The sequence below is a fragment of the Aspergillus brasiliensis genome (assembly GCF_001889945.1).
Source record: "Aspergillus brasiliensis CBS 101740 unplaced genomic scaffold ASPBRscaffold_1, whole genome shotgun sequence".
NCBI lineage: Eukaryota > Fungi > Ascomycota > Eurotiomycetes > Eurotiales > Aspergillaceae > Aspergillus > Aspergillus brasiliensis.
Window position 1 is genome coordinate 1,121,804 of NW_027137442.1, and position 13,839 is coordinate 1,135,642.

Below are 13,839 nucleotides of genomic sequence, written 5' to 3' on the forward strand. Positions count from 1 at the left end.
CGACCGCACTTTAGCTTATCGGTAAACAGAGGCAACAAATCACCGACTCGGTGTAAAAACTGGTTGCGCTCTTGGCAAGACGGCCCAAGGATCCACTTGGGAAAGTCGGCGGCCGATCGCCACTACTTCGACTGTTGCGAAGTCTAAACTTCTCCCTCTCTTAGCTCTTTTCTTCCTTTTCCGAAGGTGGTGCGAAGCGAGAATCCCCCGCTGCCACACATATCCTTACCGGAGCCATTCCAGCTTACGCAACTGGCTGCTTCCTTCCCTCTCGCCCAGTCCAATAAGCGTTCAATCTGCACTCTCTGAGAGTTTAGCCGAGTTGCATCTGGCGCTGCCGATCGAATCACGTGGTCTGGGGAAGTGAGGTCGTGGATGAGGGGCCGGCTCGAGCCCCGGATTTTTGGATTGATCCTATCTGGCATTCAAGGGTGAGATCGAGTGTGAGGAACATTGTTGTCGTGAGTAGGTGACCACTTCACGATGGCAACTCAGGTCGACTCGGACCAGTCCTCCTCGGAGGTCTTATCTGGCGAAGATGATGGACAGCGGAACCGCGAATGGAAGCTCTTCAGTAAGCTGAAAGGGGCCTGGAAGAGCTTGGAACTGGATATGCCGACTCTGCTTCTCATGATGAAGTATGTTCTCTGTCTCTTGACTGCTAAGAGCTTACATTAATCTATCTCGCAGGGGTGCCCTTGCACCAACCATCTGTGTAGCTATGTAGGTTCAAACACTATTCTTCGCTCTCTATCATGGGCTAACAAGCAAAAAAAGCTATCAAGCGGATGCCGTTTCGTCGCTGTTCAATACTGTTGGGTATCTAGTGGCCATCATTTCCGTCTTGGGGTTCTCAATCATGCCTCGTGCCAAGTTCATTCAGATGATGGTCCTCGACGTGTTAGCTGTCTGTGTTGCATCTGCTGTTGCTTTACTCATGATGTACTCGTGTGTCAAGGCACGAGAGCACTCTGAGTCTGCCACTGCTGCTGCCGACGGAAGTACAGCATACAACTCGTCTGCAGCAGCTGTCAGTGGAGTTTGGTTGTTCTTTGAGATCTACCTGGTCCACACCTTTCGAGCCAAGTTTCAGCAGTTTCAGTTCCCTGTCATTATCTATTCAATCGTTGCCAATGTTACGTTTGTTTATGCTTCTAGGCTTGGGACAATGGCTGCAGCGATTGCCCTCGTCAAGAAATTGCTCGAAGCGTGTCTGACCGGGTTGGGTGTGGCAACAGGTGTCTCATTGTTCATACTTCCAAAGAGTACTAGGGGCATCGTCTTCAAGCAGATGGCAGGCTACATCGGCGCTCTACGTGCTGCTCTCAATGCACATACGGCCTACTTCGAGACGTTGGAAAAGGACGACATGTTCGGGAGGGCAGAGACATACGATTCGACCGTAGAGAAGATCACCGATAAGGGCAAGGTGTATAGCCCAGAGGCGCAGGCTATACGTACAGCCTGTCAGAAAGTCACAGACCTTCACGCAAAAATTCACGGTGATCTAACCTTCGCGAAGCGTGAAGTTGCAATAGGGAAACTTGGGCCAGACGATCTTCAAGCTATCTTCAGACACTTGCGTCAGACCATGATCCCGGTCGTCGGGCTAAGCTTTGTCGTGGACATATTTCAGCGCCTATCTGACTATAACAAATGGAATCAGCCCATCGACACCACCGGAACAGAAATTCCCGACCAGGTACGCCAAAGAGTTAGACAAGAGTGGAACGAGATCATGAGAGCAGTTCACGATCCCTTCAGCTCGATGATTCATACCATTGACGAGGGTCTGCATCATGTTTCTCTTCAGCTTGAGTTAACCAAACCCCCAAAGTCATCGAATACGGGCAAAGAGTCGGGAGATGTCGAGGCAACAGCTAGTCCGAAACCGGGCGAGAAAGGTTTCGGCGAGTATTACGAGAAGAAGCTTCGCAACTTCAAGTACGCCAAGCGAATTGCTTTGCGAACTTGGAGCGAAGAGAAGGGAATCATTCTACCCCCTGACTTCTTTGAGCATCCATCATCTGTACATTTAGATGTGGATGATATCCCCGATGACAGATTTGGAGTCGGCAGAGACAGGAGCCGACGGCAACTGTATCTTATTCTCTATGTAAGCTTGGTCTCATGCTTGATGTCGATTGATGCTGACTATGATATAGGTGGAGCAGCTGCTCGAATCAACGGGCCACGTTGTCCATGATTTCATTCAGTTTGCGGACGAGAAGGTTGCAAGTGGAAAGCTCGCACGGAAGCGTCTCGTTATCCCTGGCTCCAAGCGTTTACTAAAATGGCTCATTAGCGCTTTTAAGGCTGAAGATTCACATGAGGATGATAACCTGGGTGGTGATATCAACTCACAGAACAATATCCTTCAACTGGGCGAGGCTTATAAAAACCGAAAGGATCCAGAACACCTCCCCCCTCAGAACACACTAGAGAAGATTGGAGACAAAATTCGGCTCATACCAACGGCATTGCGTTCGCCCGAATCTGCATATGGCTTCCGAGTTGCGTGTGCTACAATGACCATTGCCGTTGTTGCCTTCCTTCACGATACGCAGGACTTCTTTGTTAAGCAGAGATTCGTTTGGGCCATGATCATGGTCAATCTCAGCATGTCACCCACATCCGGGCAAAGCATATTCGGTTTCGTTCTCCGTCTCCTCGGTACGGTCCTAGCCATGGTGCTCAGTCTTCTGGCATGGTATATCCCGGGACAGAAGACCCCTGGAATCATAGTTTTCCTGTTCATATTCTTGACGTGCGTTTTCTACGTACCGATCAAGATCTTCCGCTTCCGTATCATTGGAATCATCACCATCATCTCTACCTCGATGATTGTGGGCTACGAGCTCGAGGTGCGTAAGATTGGAGAGCAGGTGGCCAGTTCCAATGGACAGCAGTACTACCCCATCTACCTCCTCGGTCCGTACCGACTGGCCACTGTGAGTGCTGGTATAGCCGTGGCCTTCATCTGGACCTTCTTCCCATATCCGATCTCGGAACACTCCGTCCTACGCCAGAGTTTGGGGGCCTCTCTATACCTACTGGCCAACTACTACTCCATTATCCACGAGACCGTGTCTGCGCGTATGCGCGGCGACGAGGGTGATTTGGCACTGAAGACATCATCCGGTCGCCGGCTTCTGAAGGCGCGTAACAAGGTGTTCTCAAAGCAAATGCTAATGCTAAACAACCTCCGAACGTATGCCGGATTCCTGAACTGGGAAGTCGCCATCGGTGGTCGGTTTCCAAAAAAGCGGTACACGAGTATCATAACTTGCATTGAGAAGTGCGTATCCCACCCATCCAGTGCATTCCTCACTGCACATCGTGGAAACCTACAATACTAACCTCCACCAGCATTGTAAGCTATCTCAGTCTTCTAGGCTACGCCTCCGACACCCTTCTCCAGCTCGATGGCGACGACGAATCCGACTCCGCGTGGCTTCACGACTTCAAGAGACTAGTCGCCAGCGCCCGCATCACAACCCACGAGATCACCACCGTGCTGTGTCTCCTATCCGCAAGCATAACAAATCGTCAACCGCTCCCTCCGTACTTGAAAACACCTCGTCCATACAGTTTCTCCAAACGTCTGGAGGCACTAGACAAAGACATTCTCAGTCTGCGACACATCGCAGAGCCCGGGTTCGCTACGTTTTCCGTACTGCAGATCTCGACGCGATGCATCGTGGGGGACGTGGAGAGATTAATGAGGTCAGTGATATATCAGTTCTCCTATGTTGTCAAATGCGTTACTGACGAGTATTTTTCTTGCATGAAATAGGGATGTGAAAGCCCTAGTAGGCGAGCTGGACTTCTCATTCCATGCTATAAGTACCGCCCATAGTGCCAAGTCATCGGCGGAGGTATCGCGGCTATCGAGACCGCCGTCACGCGATAAGATGGATTAATCAATTGACCGATTGATTGACGAGGGCATGATTGTTTGATGGATGTATATACCCAATAGATGTTTTGGTATCATCGCCATACTTAGGAGTTTTGAATGCATGATGGCATGAACTAATTGACGTGAACTGGGTAGAGCTTACAACTTACATTACATATAAGTGAAGCGAACAAGACAACAAGTAGTAGTCAGTTAGTTACTATGAATGACTTAATCACACTCAATACATCCATATCTCAAAATCACATCCATCTTCCCCCCTCGCATATCAATGCACAATGACACAAGGATTAAATACTACAACCAACCGGTAAGTAACAACCTAACCGATAACCCCCGCATCTCCTCATTTCATCCCCTCTCTAATCCCCATCACGCCATTTACTTCCTACTTACTAGTACTTACAACAATCACCAAAGATACTCACCCATCCTCATCTCCAACAAAAGTCAACAAGCTCACGCACACAATGACTTCACCCAAAACTATCCTCATCACCGGTGCCGCCGGAGGCATTGGCCTCAGTACATCCCGACACTTCAACACCATCCACCCCAACAGCACCATTATTCTCACTGACCTCCCTGCACATCAAGAGGTCACTGAATCTGTGATTCAGAGCACATTCCCGCATCCTGAAAGGGCAGTCTTTCTCTCAGCTGATATTACGGACTGGGGACAGATGACACGTCTGTTCAGGACCATTGCGCGGGAATACGGTGGGGTGGATGTGGTGGTTGCGAATGCGGGGATGATGGAGTCTACGCCTGTTTTGGATCTGGATGATGTTGATGAGGAGACGGGGGAGTTGAGGGAGAGTGTGGAGGCAAGGAGGGTGGTCGATGTGAATTTGATGGGGAGTTTGAATAGTATGTTCATTCTTCATTCTTCTTCTGCTGCTGTTCTCTGGGAGTGCTTGTTTGTGCTAATGGTGATGGTGTGAAAGCGCTACGGTTGGCGATGTATCACATGAAGGAGAAAAAGGACGGGTCAATTGTGCTGGTGGCTTCTACGTCGGGGTATTTTGGAGGCACGGGTGTCACGGCTTATGTGGCTTCCAAGCATGGGGTTGTGGGGTTGCTTCGGGCGTCGCAGGTGACGGCGCAGAAGTATGGCATTCGAGTTAATGCTGTTGCACCGTTCATGACTCCTACCCGAATGACGGCTGGTTTGTCTCAGAGCTGGCAGGATGCTGGGCTGGAGGCGAATACTCCGGAACGGGTAGCGGAGGTGATTGAGCAGATTGCGATGGATACGGCCCGAAGGGGGTCTTGTATGCTGGTGAGTGTGCTGAGTCGTGGGCATGATTACGGAGGAGTCGTACTAACGGATGTACGTGATAGGTCGCTGGAAAATTTCTCCGGGAGATGGAATCGACGAGGATGGCACTGCTACCATCATGGGTGGGTCAAGATCTTGCTGATTTCATGGCGAAAGCAATGAGATTTATTGCAGATATCGGAGGCTATGTGCTTCCTTCTCGACTGTAGAGAGATTTATTACATGCATTCACGTGAATGATGTCCTCTTCGGGATACCATGGAGCAACGTTTCTACCACTTAAGAGATCACTGCTCCGATCTTAATTCACCGAGGTTAGTGCCCACATACCAGACATTGCGCGGCAGATCATTTGTCCCGGTGGCCAGAGCTGGACATTGGACTTCCAGGACGGGAGGAATGTGACGATCACCAATCAGGCAGCTCGTGTATCATAGTTGCGCTGAGCCAATCGTCACAGCTGCCCAGTAACCAGCTTCTCATCCCCATATCTAGGTTTGGAGCCTGTATCTCCCCAGGAACATGTGCCTCTACCACGCGGTCTGTGCCCTGCCCCTTGCGCTTCATACTGGTCCCGTTTGCCCTTTCCAATTGCTGTAGCAGGCCCCTTTCCAGAATAATGATAGCCTAGTTAGAAGTCCTATTTGACCGGCATATTCCTCCACGTGTCGTGGAATTGTCCAGTGTGCCCGCAAAAGACCTGCGGTACTGTTTCCCTATGGGAGTTGAATATATTGAATTCAGCCATGCAAAGGATGGCCTGGAGTCGCAGATTTGCAATTATGCGAGTTCTCAGAACCTGGTCGAGGGTACCGGCGCAGAGCATCTGCGCCACAATGCCGCAGCGAATCTGATCGCGGAATGGAAACCGGGTGTTAAAGAATGGCTTGTTCTGACCTGCGCCTCTTTGCTGATGACAATGGATGCCTTCAACGCGACTGTGGTGCTTCCCCTGATAACAGTACGTGTGTTACTGTGTCCACCCCATCTAAGCGGCTGATCACCTGATATGGATAGAATTTATCAGCCACCTCTGGACAGCCACTCGGAAGCACACTATGGATCGAGGCATCGTATCTTCTAGCTAGTGCAGCAAGCCAGCCATTTTCTGCCATGCTAGCGGCGATTTTCGGCGTAGGGCCTATTGTCCTTGGGGCGGCTGTGCTGGCTACAGTGGGAACGGGGGTCTGTAGTGGTTCCATGAGTCTAGCTTGTCTAATTCCAGGGCGGTTTGTTCAAGGCGTAGGCTGTGGTGGAGTAATGACGACCTCCCTTTTGATGATGGATGAAGTCATTCCATGTCCCCACCAAGCCCGATTTACTGGGTATGTCTTCCAGACTCGAGTGGTCGGGGCCATTGTTGGTCTTATCTTCGGTGGTGTGCTCGTTGATCATGCTGTCTGGACCTTTTATGCCAGCTTCGCCTTCTGCACACTGGGACTTTTGGTCATTCCGTTCGCAGTTGAGTTGCGGACCTACAAGCGTATCGCAAAGTGCAAGACGTGCGAACTTGACTGGCAGGGTGCCGTGCTGACCTTTATGGGGATGGGCTGCCTTCTCATAGGTATCAACTGGGGAGGGATATTATATGAATGGAGGAACTGGCACGTACTGGTAGTCCTTGGTGCTGGGGCAACCTCAATCATCGTCCTAATCCTATACGAGAGTCTCTGGTCTGTCCACCCGCTTTTCCCGTCAGCAGTATTCAGCAGCATGGCAAGTACCATGTTATACTTGGGTAGCCTACTACACGGGATCTTGGTAAGTCATCAATATGTGGCAGCGAAGAAACCGTCACTGACTTGCGATAGTTGTCCTGCCATCTCCTCAATTGTGCCTTGTATCTTAGACTAGTTCAAGACTTATCGTCTGCATTGCAAGGGCTCAGCCTCCTCACGATCGCCAGTCCGGCATTATTGATACTCATCCTGACAGAAAAGGTGCGACTGTTACGAAGCCCCAGCACCGTCCCGTGGATGGTCCGAGTCGGATGGTTGTGCAGCGTCCTTGCGACAGGCTTCTTCATTATCCTAGATACCAGCACTCCCCCTCAAGTATGGGTGTTCATCTTCCTTGGCGCCGGGATCGGCCACTCCTTGCTTATTTCCGGATACCATCGAGGCGTGCACCATATACACCAGCTTAGCAGAGGTATTGATCACTATCCAGCATCATGCATCCTCATGTATTCTCTTCTGCGGACGTGGGGGATGTGTATTGCTATCCCTGTGAGCGGAGCGATCATTCTAAATCGAATAGTTCAGGTGGAGGGAGCAGAAGGGAGCATGGCTTCGAGCTCCCAAGCGGGCGAGGCTTCGTCATTGCAGCAGGGGAGGGATCAGAAAGTGATGCTTGTAGATGGGTTCCATATGCTGTGGCGAGTTATGGTCGGGGCTACTGCCTTAGGGGGTATTAGCTCGCTGTTTGTGAAATGATGTGTATAGCAGAATGTGATCCAACAGTATAAGTTAATTAAATGCATACATTGAATATCTTACCACATACCGATGAATCCGGAAATGAAAGGGGTACTGATTGTTGAGAGATGATGTGTCGTCGGGATGGCTAAACTAAATGGGAAGGGGCATCAGCTTCACGACATCCACCATCTACTTTCCTGCAAGTTACTACACACCTACACACCTACATCCCTACACACAAGAAACAAGGAAGTGATGTTCAAGTATTACATTCAAGAATAACGCACGCCAGGTAGTTCAGAAGATAAATCCAACTCAAATTAAGTCATCACAAACATCACGCTAACAAACATCATCATACTAGAACAGGTAACATCAAAAGACAAACAACATCGCCTCAAACACCAATACACCAAACTAGTCAAGACGAATACATCATAGAAACCCCTCACTAGAGGCATGTTACATCATTGAATCACTGCTCATTCTCTTCATCCTCATCCTCATCATCATCATCCAAATCCTTCTCCCTAGGATAAGGCGTTGGCACTCTCTTCAACGGAGCGCCAAATTCATAATCATGAATCTCCACCATTTCAATCTCTTCTCCTGCAATAACAGGAATACTTTGTTTGTTGTCTTGGGTGGTAAGCTGTTCGACGACACCATCGACAGCAAGAGGAGAATGATGTGACAACTTCTGCTTTTTTCTTGGTGGCTCGTCATCGCTCTTGGCCTTGGAGTAAAAGGCAGAGACAGAGACAGAGACAGAAGTAGTCGGCTTTGTATTGGACTTGATGACCTTGAGCCAGTTGGAGAAAGAGACGATCTTGTCCATTTTGGCTATGGGTTGATCGAATGGAGAGGATTGTGTAGTTTATAATAAGAAGATAAGGGTAGATAAATAGCTTTTTGCAAGAGCAATAGCAAAGAGCTAGTAAAGTCGCTGAATGCGTGAGTTCGATGAATTTGAGGCGTAGTAAGTAGAGAAGTAGATAGTTGAAGGAGGGAGAGAATCAGATTCCAATCATGCAAAGAAAGGGGGGGCTTTTATACTTCCCTGAAGATAAGGTTTATGACTCCTTCTATGATCTAGTATATCACATCTACTTCATCGACGCTACCTCTTTGGGCCTATAGTTAAGTCACTGTAACTACATGTTCCGCTGGATGGGAGTGAATCACAGCTCCTATAGGGAAACATGGAGTAATCATATATACACATTCTTACGTCTGCGAAAATTAGTATTGGCTCACTGTCTAAGTGTTGAGGTATTGTGACATCAGGCGACGCAGCAAGTTTGGCTTGGGTTGGTGTACTCGGTTTCTTTGATTTGCGTCTAGGTGTACGGATGTGTTTTATGCCATCCTGTTTGTCAAGATAGGAACTGAGGTCACAAACGAAGTAGTCGAAGTCATCGTATAATGGAAGATGATTCTCCAGGTCCATCACTGAAGTCTATTGTGTAGTGCCATTTGTGCTTGTCAAACAGAATCAAGGCATTTCAGGATCTGACCATACATGTTCCTTGCTATAGCGGCTTGCATACTGCATCATACTGTACGGAGTATTGCTATCAGATGTATTACTGAATAAATAAGTTACTTTACTACTTTATGGCTCCAGAGGAGAAGAAAAAAGAACATGTAGATTCAATACGGATGCGAGAAGTAATCAATAACAGGAGTCTGCACGTATTTACGACGCAGACGTTTTGGGCATGAAGTATAGCCGGCTCGGCTATCCAGATTAGACTTTTGTTCCTATTCTGGGGTAACGGGGTAAAAGTTTAATAGCCGAGCGCCATCTTATCAGATGTTTTACACTGTATACTTCTCACTAGTCACTACATGTGAAAGGAATAGGATCTACTTGAAAACAATTGAGAGACAATAATGTCATTGTGAGGGTCGGTTATCAACCATATTAGGGTCGAGAACACTCGCCATAAGTAATTATAGAAGTAGATACACGAAGGTAACCCATCAATTACACCACATCACCTAATTACATCCACTGCTATCCACTGCTATCCACCATAAATGAGTTCAACTCATTTACAGGTTGCCCTGACCGGCGTTAGCAACAACGCTAGAGGCAACAGAGGTGTAAGCCGAAGCGGAGGCAATGTTCTTGCCCTCGAAGTTGGAGAGGAAGGAGGTGTTGTCCTCGGAGAAGGTGCCGGAGGAGCCGAAGCCGTTGATGACACAGTCACGGCCAAGGTAGGTGGAGCAGACTTCACCAGCGGTGGCGGAGGGGACGGTGAAGGCCTCGCCCTCGTAGGACTCAAGGACAGTGTCGACGTTCTGGAAAACGTTGCCCTCAGCCAGGACGTAGCCACCCTCACCGATCTCGAAAGCGTGACCGGAGTTATCGTACCAGTAGTTGTTGACCTGAGTTCATGATTAGTTGATCTGAAAGCCGCCAGTAGGATAAGTAATAACTTACAGCGTGGAGGAGAGTGTTGGTCTGGACCTTGGGGCTACGGCCGGAGGTGTGGTAGATGTAGTTGCCCTTCATGGTGACCATGTCGTTGTCACCGTCGAGGTAGATAGCCCAGTAGTGGTAGCCATCGCAGGTGGCGGAGTAATCGGAGACACCGTCAATGTAGTTGTTGGTGAGAGAGACGCGGTTGTCGGCGCTGGTACCGAGGACGTAGTGCTGGCGACCAATGCGGGCGGTCTGTTATTTGTTAACTTGGTGCTCTGAATATCATGTAGGGTTGAATAGCATGGAGACTTACAGTAACGTGGTCAATCCAGACCATGTCGCAGTCATCAAGAGTGATAGCGTCACCACCCCAGACGTACTTGGGGTTGATGTCGGTAACGGCAATGTTCCTGATTTTGTTAGAGCGATTCCCTCATTAGACTGAGTATGACCTACTGGATGATGATGTTCTCAGCACCGCTGACGATACGGAGACCCTTGCCCTTGATCACACCGGAGGAGCCCTCACCGATGAGGGACTTGTTGGAGGTGACGGTGATACCGAGAGTACCAGCGTTGTAGCTGACCAAGTTAGTGACGTGTATGAAACCGGACGATACGAGTTGGGAACATACTATTCAACGCTGACAGAAGGAGCATCGGGCTCGTAGTTCTCACACCAGTCATTCTGGTCAATGGCAACCTGGCAGGCGGAGGCGGTACCCCAGGGAGCGCAACCAGTGCCGGTGGTGGTACCCTCGCTGTCGGTGAAGTCGAAGGTCTTGGTCAGGACAATGACGCGAGCCTCATCGTCTCCGAGGTAGGAGACCAGCTCATCGATAGTGTCGGGGTAGACGGGAGTGGCACTGCCACCACCGGTGACGCCCTTGGCGAAACCCTCAGCAGAGCCGGACACGCCAACGGCAGCGGCGGAACCAGCGAAAACAGCGGCAGCAGCGCTGAAGATAGTAGAGTACTTCATGATGAAGTGTATAGAACCAGCTATGAAGGGAAAAGAAAGACTAGAGTGAAGACAGAGGTATGGAGAGGAAAGGAAAGGAAAGGAAGGAGTGGTTTGATACAGAAAAGAGATCAACCTGGATGGGATTGGGGCTTTTTATAGGGAGAACTGACTCGTCAAGTTGACGGTAGCATCTGACACTGACTAGAATCTGATAGAGCTTCCCCTCTGGCTCAGACCCATTCTGGGTAAATTGGACGGGTGATCAGTTTGAAACGGCCAAGTGCATCTTTGATTAGTAGCTGAAAGCTAGATAACTATCGAACAAAACCGTTAATTCTTCTCGGTCAGTCCACCGGCGCTAAAGTCGGTACTGACCGAGCAGGTAGATTGAAGGGGATACAGCATATCGGACCATGGATGGAGGGATCGGCATCGATGACAACCAAGATTGGAAGGGGGGGAAGAGAAGAGTAGTAGCCACATGGTTGTCCATCACGGTGATGGCCCCTGTTCGTGGATGATGAACTGGATGCTCTACCGTCCTGCTGGCTATTGAAGGTCATAGGTGGAGCTTAGGAGTGACTCGGGGGATTTACGGCGTTTCATGATGCCCGCGCCGGCGCACTTAGTCTCGGTAGTCTAAAGTAGTCCATCCACTCGGGCTGGTGGGCCTCGCGATTGAAATTCTGTAAAGAAGTAATTCCTCCGTCTTGGCGGAGTCCTTGTGGCAATGATAGTCGGGAAAATACCGAATTCGATTATCAGGGTGTAGCTAGTAGTTTGAGGATGTTGCGGATGGGAGGAAGTCTGGACGTGCTCGACAGTTAGGGCTGTTCATCAGTGGTGAAGAACAAGAGGGGAACGAGGGGGGCGATTCTGCATCAAGATTCCAGCTTTTTTGAAGAGTTTTACTTCCTTGACTTCCACTGAGACGGATTCTGTTTCGATTATTAATTTCAAGACCTCCCCACGTCTCTCTCTATCTTTAGTCGGACTTTTGGCCAAATGAGAGCCGCTGGAAAAGCTGCGCGAAATTGGAGAAAAAGAAAAAGAAAACGAATTAGGCGTTCTTGGTAAGGCGCCAGGAACGCCGGGCAAGTAAGTGGTCCACAGTGGAACCGTCTTCGGTCTTCGGCGATATCAGGACACACCACCCATCAAGTCGACCGCCAGGCAGCTATTGCGCCTCGGATTTCGAGTCCAACGCAGAAATTTAGCCATCCATTTTTAGAACCGATTTAGTTGGTTGACTGATGATTTTGCCATCTAGTCAGGACGGATGAGTGGTCGCGATAAGGTGCGAATTTCTCAGACTCCGTAGGCATCAATCATCATTCATTCCAATCATGCATCAGGGGAAATAGAGTGTGATGTTGCCCCTATCAATCATATTTCCGAGTCCGTCTGCACACTATACTGAGACATTTTCCTTTTAAGCTTGGATTCCGGCGTCTTGGCTCATCAAGCTTCGAAGCCGTAGAAGGAGCTTATTCCACACCAACAGAAGATACCGAATCAGACAATATGGGGTGGTAGTTTAATTAAACCCCATCTATATAGTAGTCTGTCTAGCCTGTCTAGAACCTGGTGAGCCACATCGCGGTGCCACTCGCCCTTCGACGAGGGCCATAATGTGATAACTCCCAGTTAGAGCTATCAAGCTACGCCAAGTGCGATTAGACAGACGCTCGGGTACCCGGCGCACAATAGAGGTCGGTTGTTATTGTCTTCCTAGATTGTGCTTAACCAGAACGAGAATGATCCCCGAGCCTGTCGTCTTTAACTCTGACGACTTCCTTGATATTGAATACGATGGCTGCCGCGTGAAAGTGCTGCGCCCTCGAGATTGGCTAATCCTTGGGATTGGGAGTCAAACCCCGCTCTTGATAGCATCCTGAGTTGAGGGTGAGAGCAATCATGGGCATGCTTTATCGATATTATTACGAAAAGTAGGTTGGTGATATATTGCCCGAGTAAATGACCAAGGGGTATTCGGAACCACCCGGAAGATACTTGCTGGCTCCAGCCTCATCAGGACCATCATTCACTTCAAACGTCGAGCTTTCTCGGCGGTGGTCCCTCGCTTTGATCATATTGGACGATTTTCCTGTCATAATGCTCGAATAAGACGTATGCTTCTGTAGATGCTTTGAGGGGAGTTTGGATGTAGAAGGTCAGCCGTCAAAACAACAGTCGGAGATGGAAATCCGCATGGCGGGAGAGAATTCATGCAGGAGCAATATGCATTCGTCACTTCTAGGCCGCCACCGGCACTTTTCTGCATGTTGATGGGCCACCAATGCAGGCTACTGCAATGTGATAAAGGGCGGGTGATGCATTATTCCACTACTGCGCACGAAGGAAGCAAGCGTCAGTTGAATTCCACCAAGACGAGAACGAGATCAGGACGTCGGGTGGAGAAGCCCAGATGGGGATAGCTTTAATGCCTGAGATTCTGGTGCGTTGATGCCTTGCGGCCTTTCGGCCTTGTGGCCTTGATGATTAGTCAATATTTCATGCCTTGGTGCCTCAGATTACCTAATATATTTCTGCCTTACGTTTTTGGCTGTCAATATTGCCTCATGGCCTGAGGCAAAAAGGTTTCGGAACGGCAAATGATTTCGGCTCCGTTTCCCCTTTGGGATATTGCCTGTTGGCCGAGCAGACTCGAATTACACGGACGTAGATGAGGACTGTGGGGTTGAATAACAGTAACAGAGACTCTCTTTACTCTCATCTGGCCACTCATTCTCAATTAAACACAACTTGCCTTCAATTGACTTCCAATCTGGGGTCACTGAGTGGAATTATATTCAATCC

At 49.2% G+C, this 13,839-nt stretch overlaps 6 protein-coding genes across 6 annotated transcripts; 3 read left to right on the forward strand and 3 right to left on the reverse strand.

The window, feature by feature from the left end:
* Positions 1-57: 57 nt before the first annotated feature.
* On the reverse strand, positions 58-585 carry ASPBRDRAFT_228812 (uncharacterized protein). The gene has a single exon (XM_067621996.1). It carries the CDS (start codon positions 423-425, stop codon positions 144-146), a length of 282 nt encoding a protein of 93 aa, XP_067484405.1. The 5' UTR covers positions 426-585; the 3' UTR covers positions 58-143.
* Positions 228-4,058, forward strand: ASPBRDRAFT_228737 (uncharacterized protein). The gene is made up of 6 exons (XM_067621995.1): positions 228-638; positions 691-723; positions 778-2,116; positions 2,166-3,298; positions 3,370-3,726; positions 3,797-4,058. Exons 1-6 carry the CDS (start codon positions 484-486, stop codon positions 3,921-3,923), a joined length of 3,144 nt encoding a protein of 1,047 aa, XP_067484406.1. The 5' UTR covers positions 228-483; the 3' UTR covers positions 3,924-4,058.
* A 334-nt stretch (positions 4,059-4,392) lies between these two features.
* ASPBRDRAFT_50118 (SDR family NAD(P)-dependent oxidoreductase) lies at positions 4,393-5,413 on the forward strand (the record flags this gene model as incomplete). Its single annotated transcript, XM_067626482.1, has 3 exons — positions 4,393-4,792; positions 4,870-5,204; positions 5,267-5,413. The coding sequence occupies 3 exons, from the start codon at positions 4,393-4,395 to the stop codon at positions 5,411-5,413; spliced, it is 882 nt and encodes a 293-aa protein (XP_067484407.1).
* Positions 5,414-5,922: 509 nt separating this feature from the next.
* On the forward strand, positions 5,923-7,639 carry ASPBRDRAFT_112000 (MFS transporter; the record flags this gene model as incomplete). Its single annotated transcript, XM_067616614.1, has 3 exons — positions 5,923-6,165; positions 6,222-6,965; positions 7,016-7,639. The coding sequence occupies 3 exons, from the start codon at positions 5,923-5,925 to the stop codon at positions 7,637-7,639; spliced, it is 1,611 nt and encodes a 536-aa protein (XP_067484408.1).
* Positions 7,640-8,099: 460 nt separating this feature from the next.
* Positions 8,100-8,462, reverse strand: ASPBRDRAFT_190498 (uncharacterized protein; the record flags this gene model as incomplete). Its single annotated transcript, XM_067620237.1, has 1 exon — positions 8,100-8,462. The coding sequence occupies one exon, from the start codon at positions 8,460-8,462 to the stop codon at positions 8,100-8,102; it is 363 nt and encodes a 120-aa protein (XP_067484409.1).
* A 1,220-nt stretch (positions 8,463-9,682) lies between these two features.
* Positions 9,683-11,037, reverse strand: ASPBRDRAFT_24866 (polysaccharide lyase family 1 protein; the record flags this gene model as incomplete). The annotated part of the gene is made up of 5 exons (XM_067622100.1): positions 9,683-10,018; positions 10,074-10,307; positions 10,369-10,465; positions 10,512-10,637; positions 10,691-11,037. The coding sequence occupies 5 exons, from the start codon at positions 11,035-11,037 to the stop codon at positions 9,683-9,685; spliced, it is 1,140 nt and encodes a 379-aa protein (XP_067484410.1).
* Positions 11,038-13,839: the final 2,802 nt, after the last annotated feature.

Coding starts and splice junctions, on each gene's coding strand:
- ASPBRDRAFT_228812 (XM_067621996.1), bottom strand. CDS start 425: ATGCCAGATAGGATCAATCCAAAAATCCGGGGCTCGAGCCGGCCCCTC.
- ASPBRDRAFT_228737 (XM_067621995.1), top strand. CDS start 484: ATGGCAACTCAGGTCGACTCGGACCAGTCCTCCTCGGAGGTCTTATCT. Junction 3,299..3,369: donor ATCATAACTTGCATTGAGAA/GTGCGTATCCCA, acceptor AACCTCCACCAG/CATTGTAAGCTATCTCAGTC. Junction 3,727..3,796: donor GACGTGGAGAGATTAATGAG/GTCAGTGATATA, acceptor TGCATGAAATAG/GGATGTGAAAGCCCTAGTAG.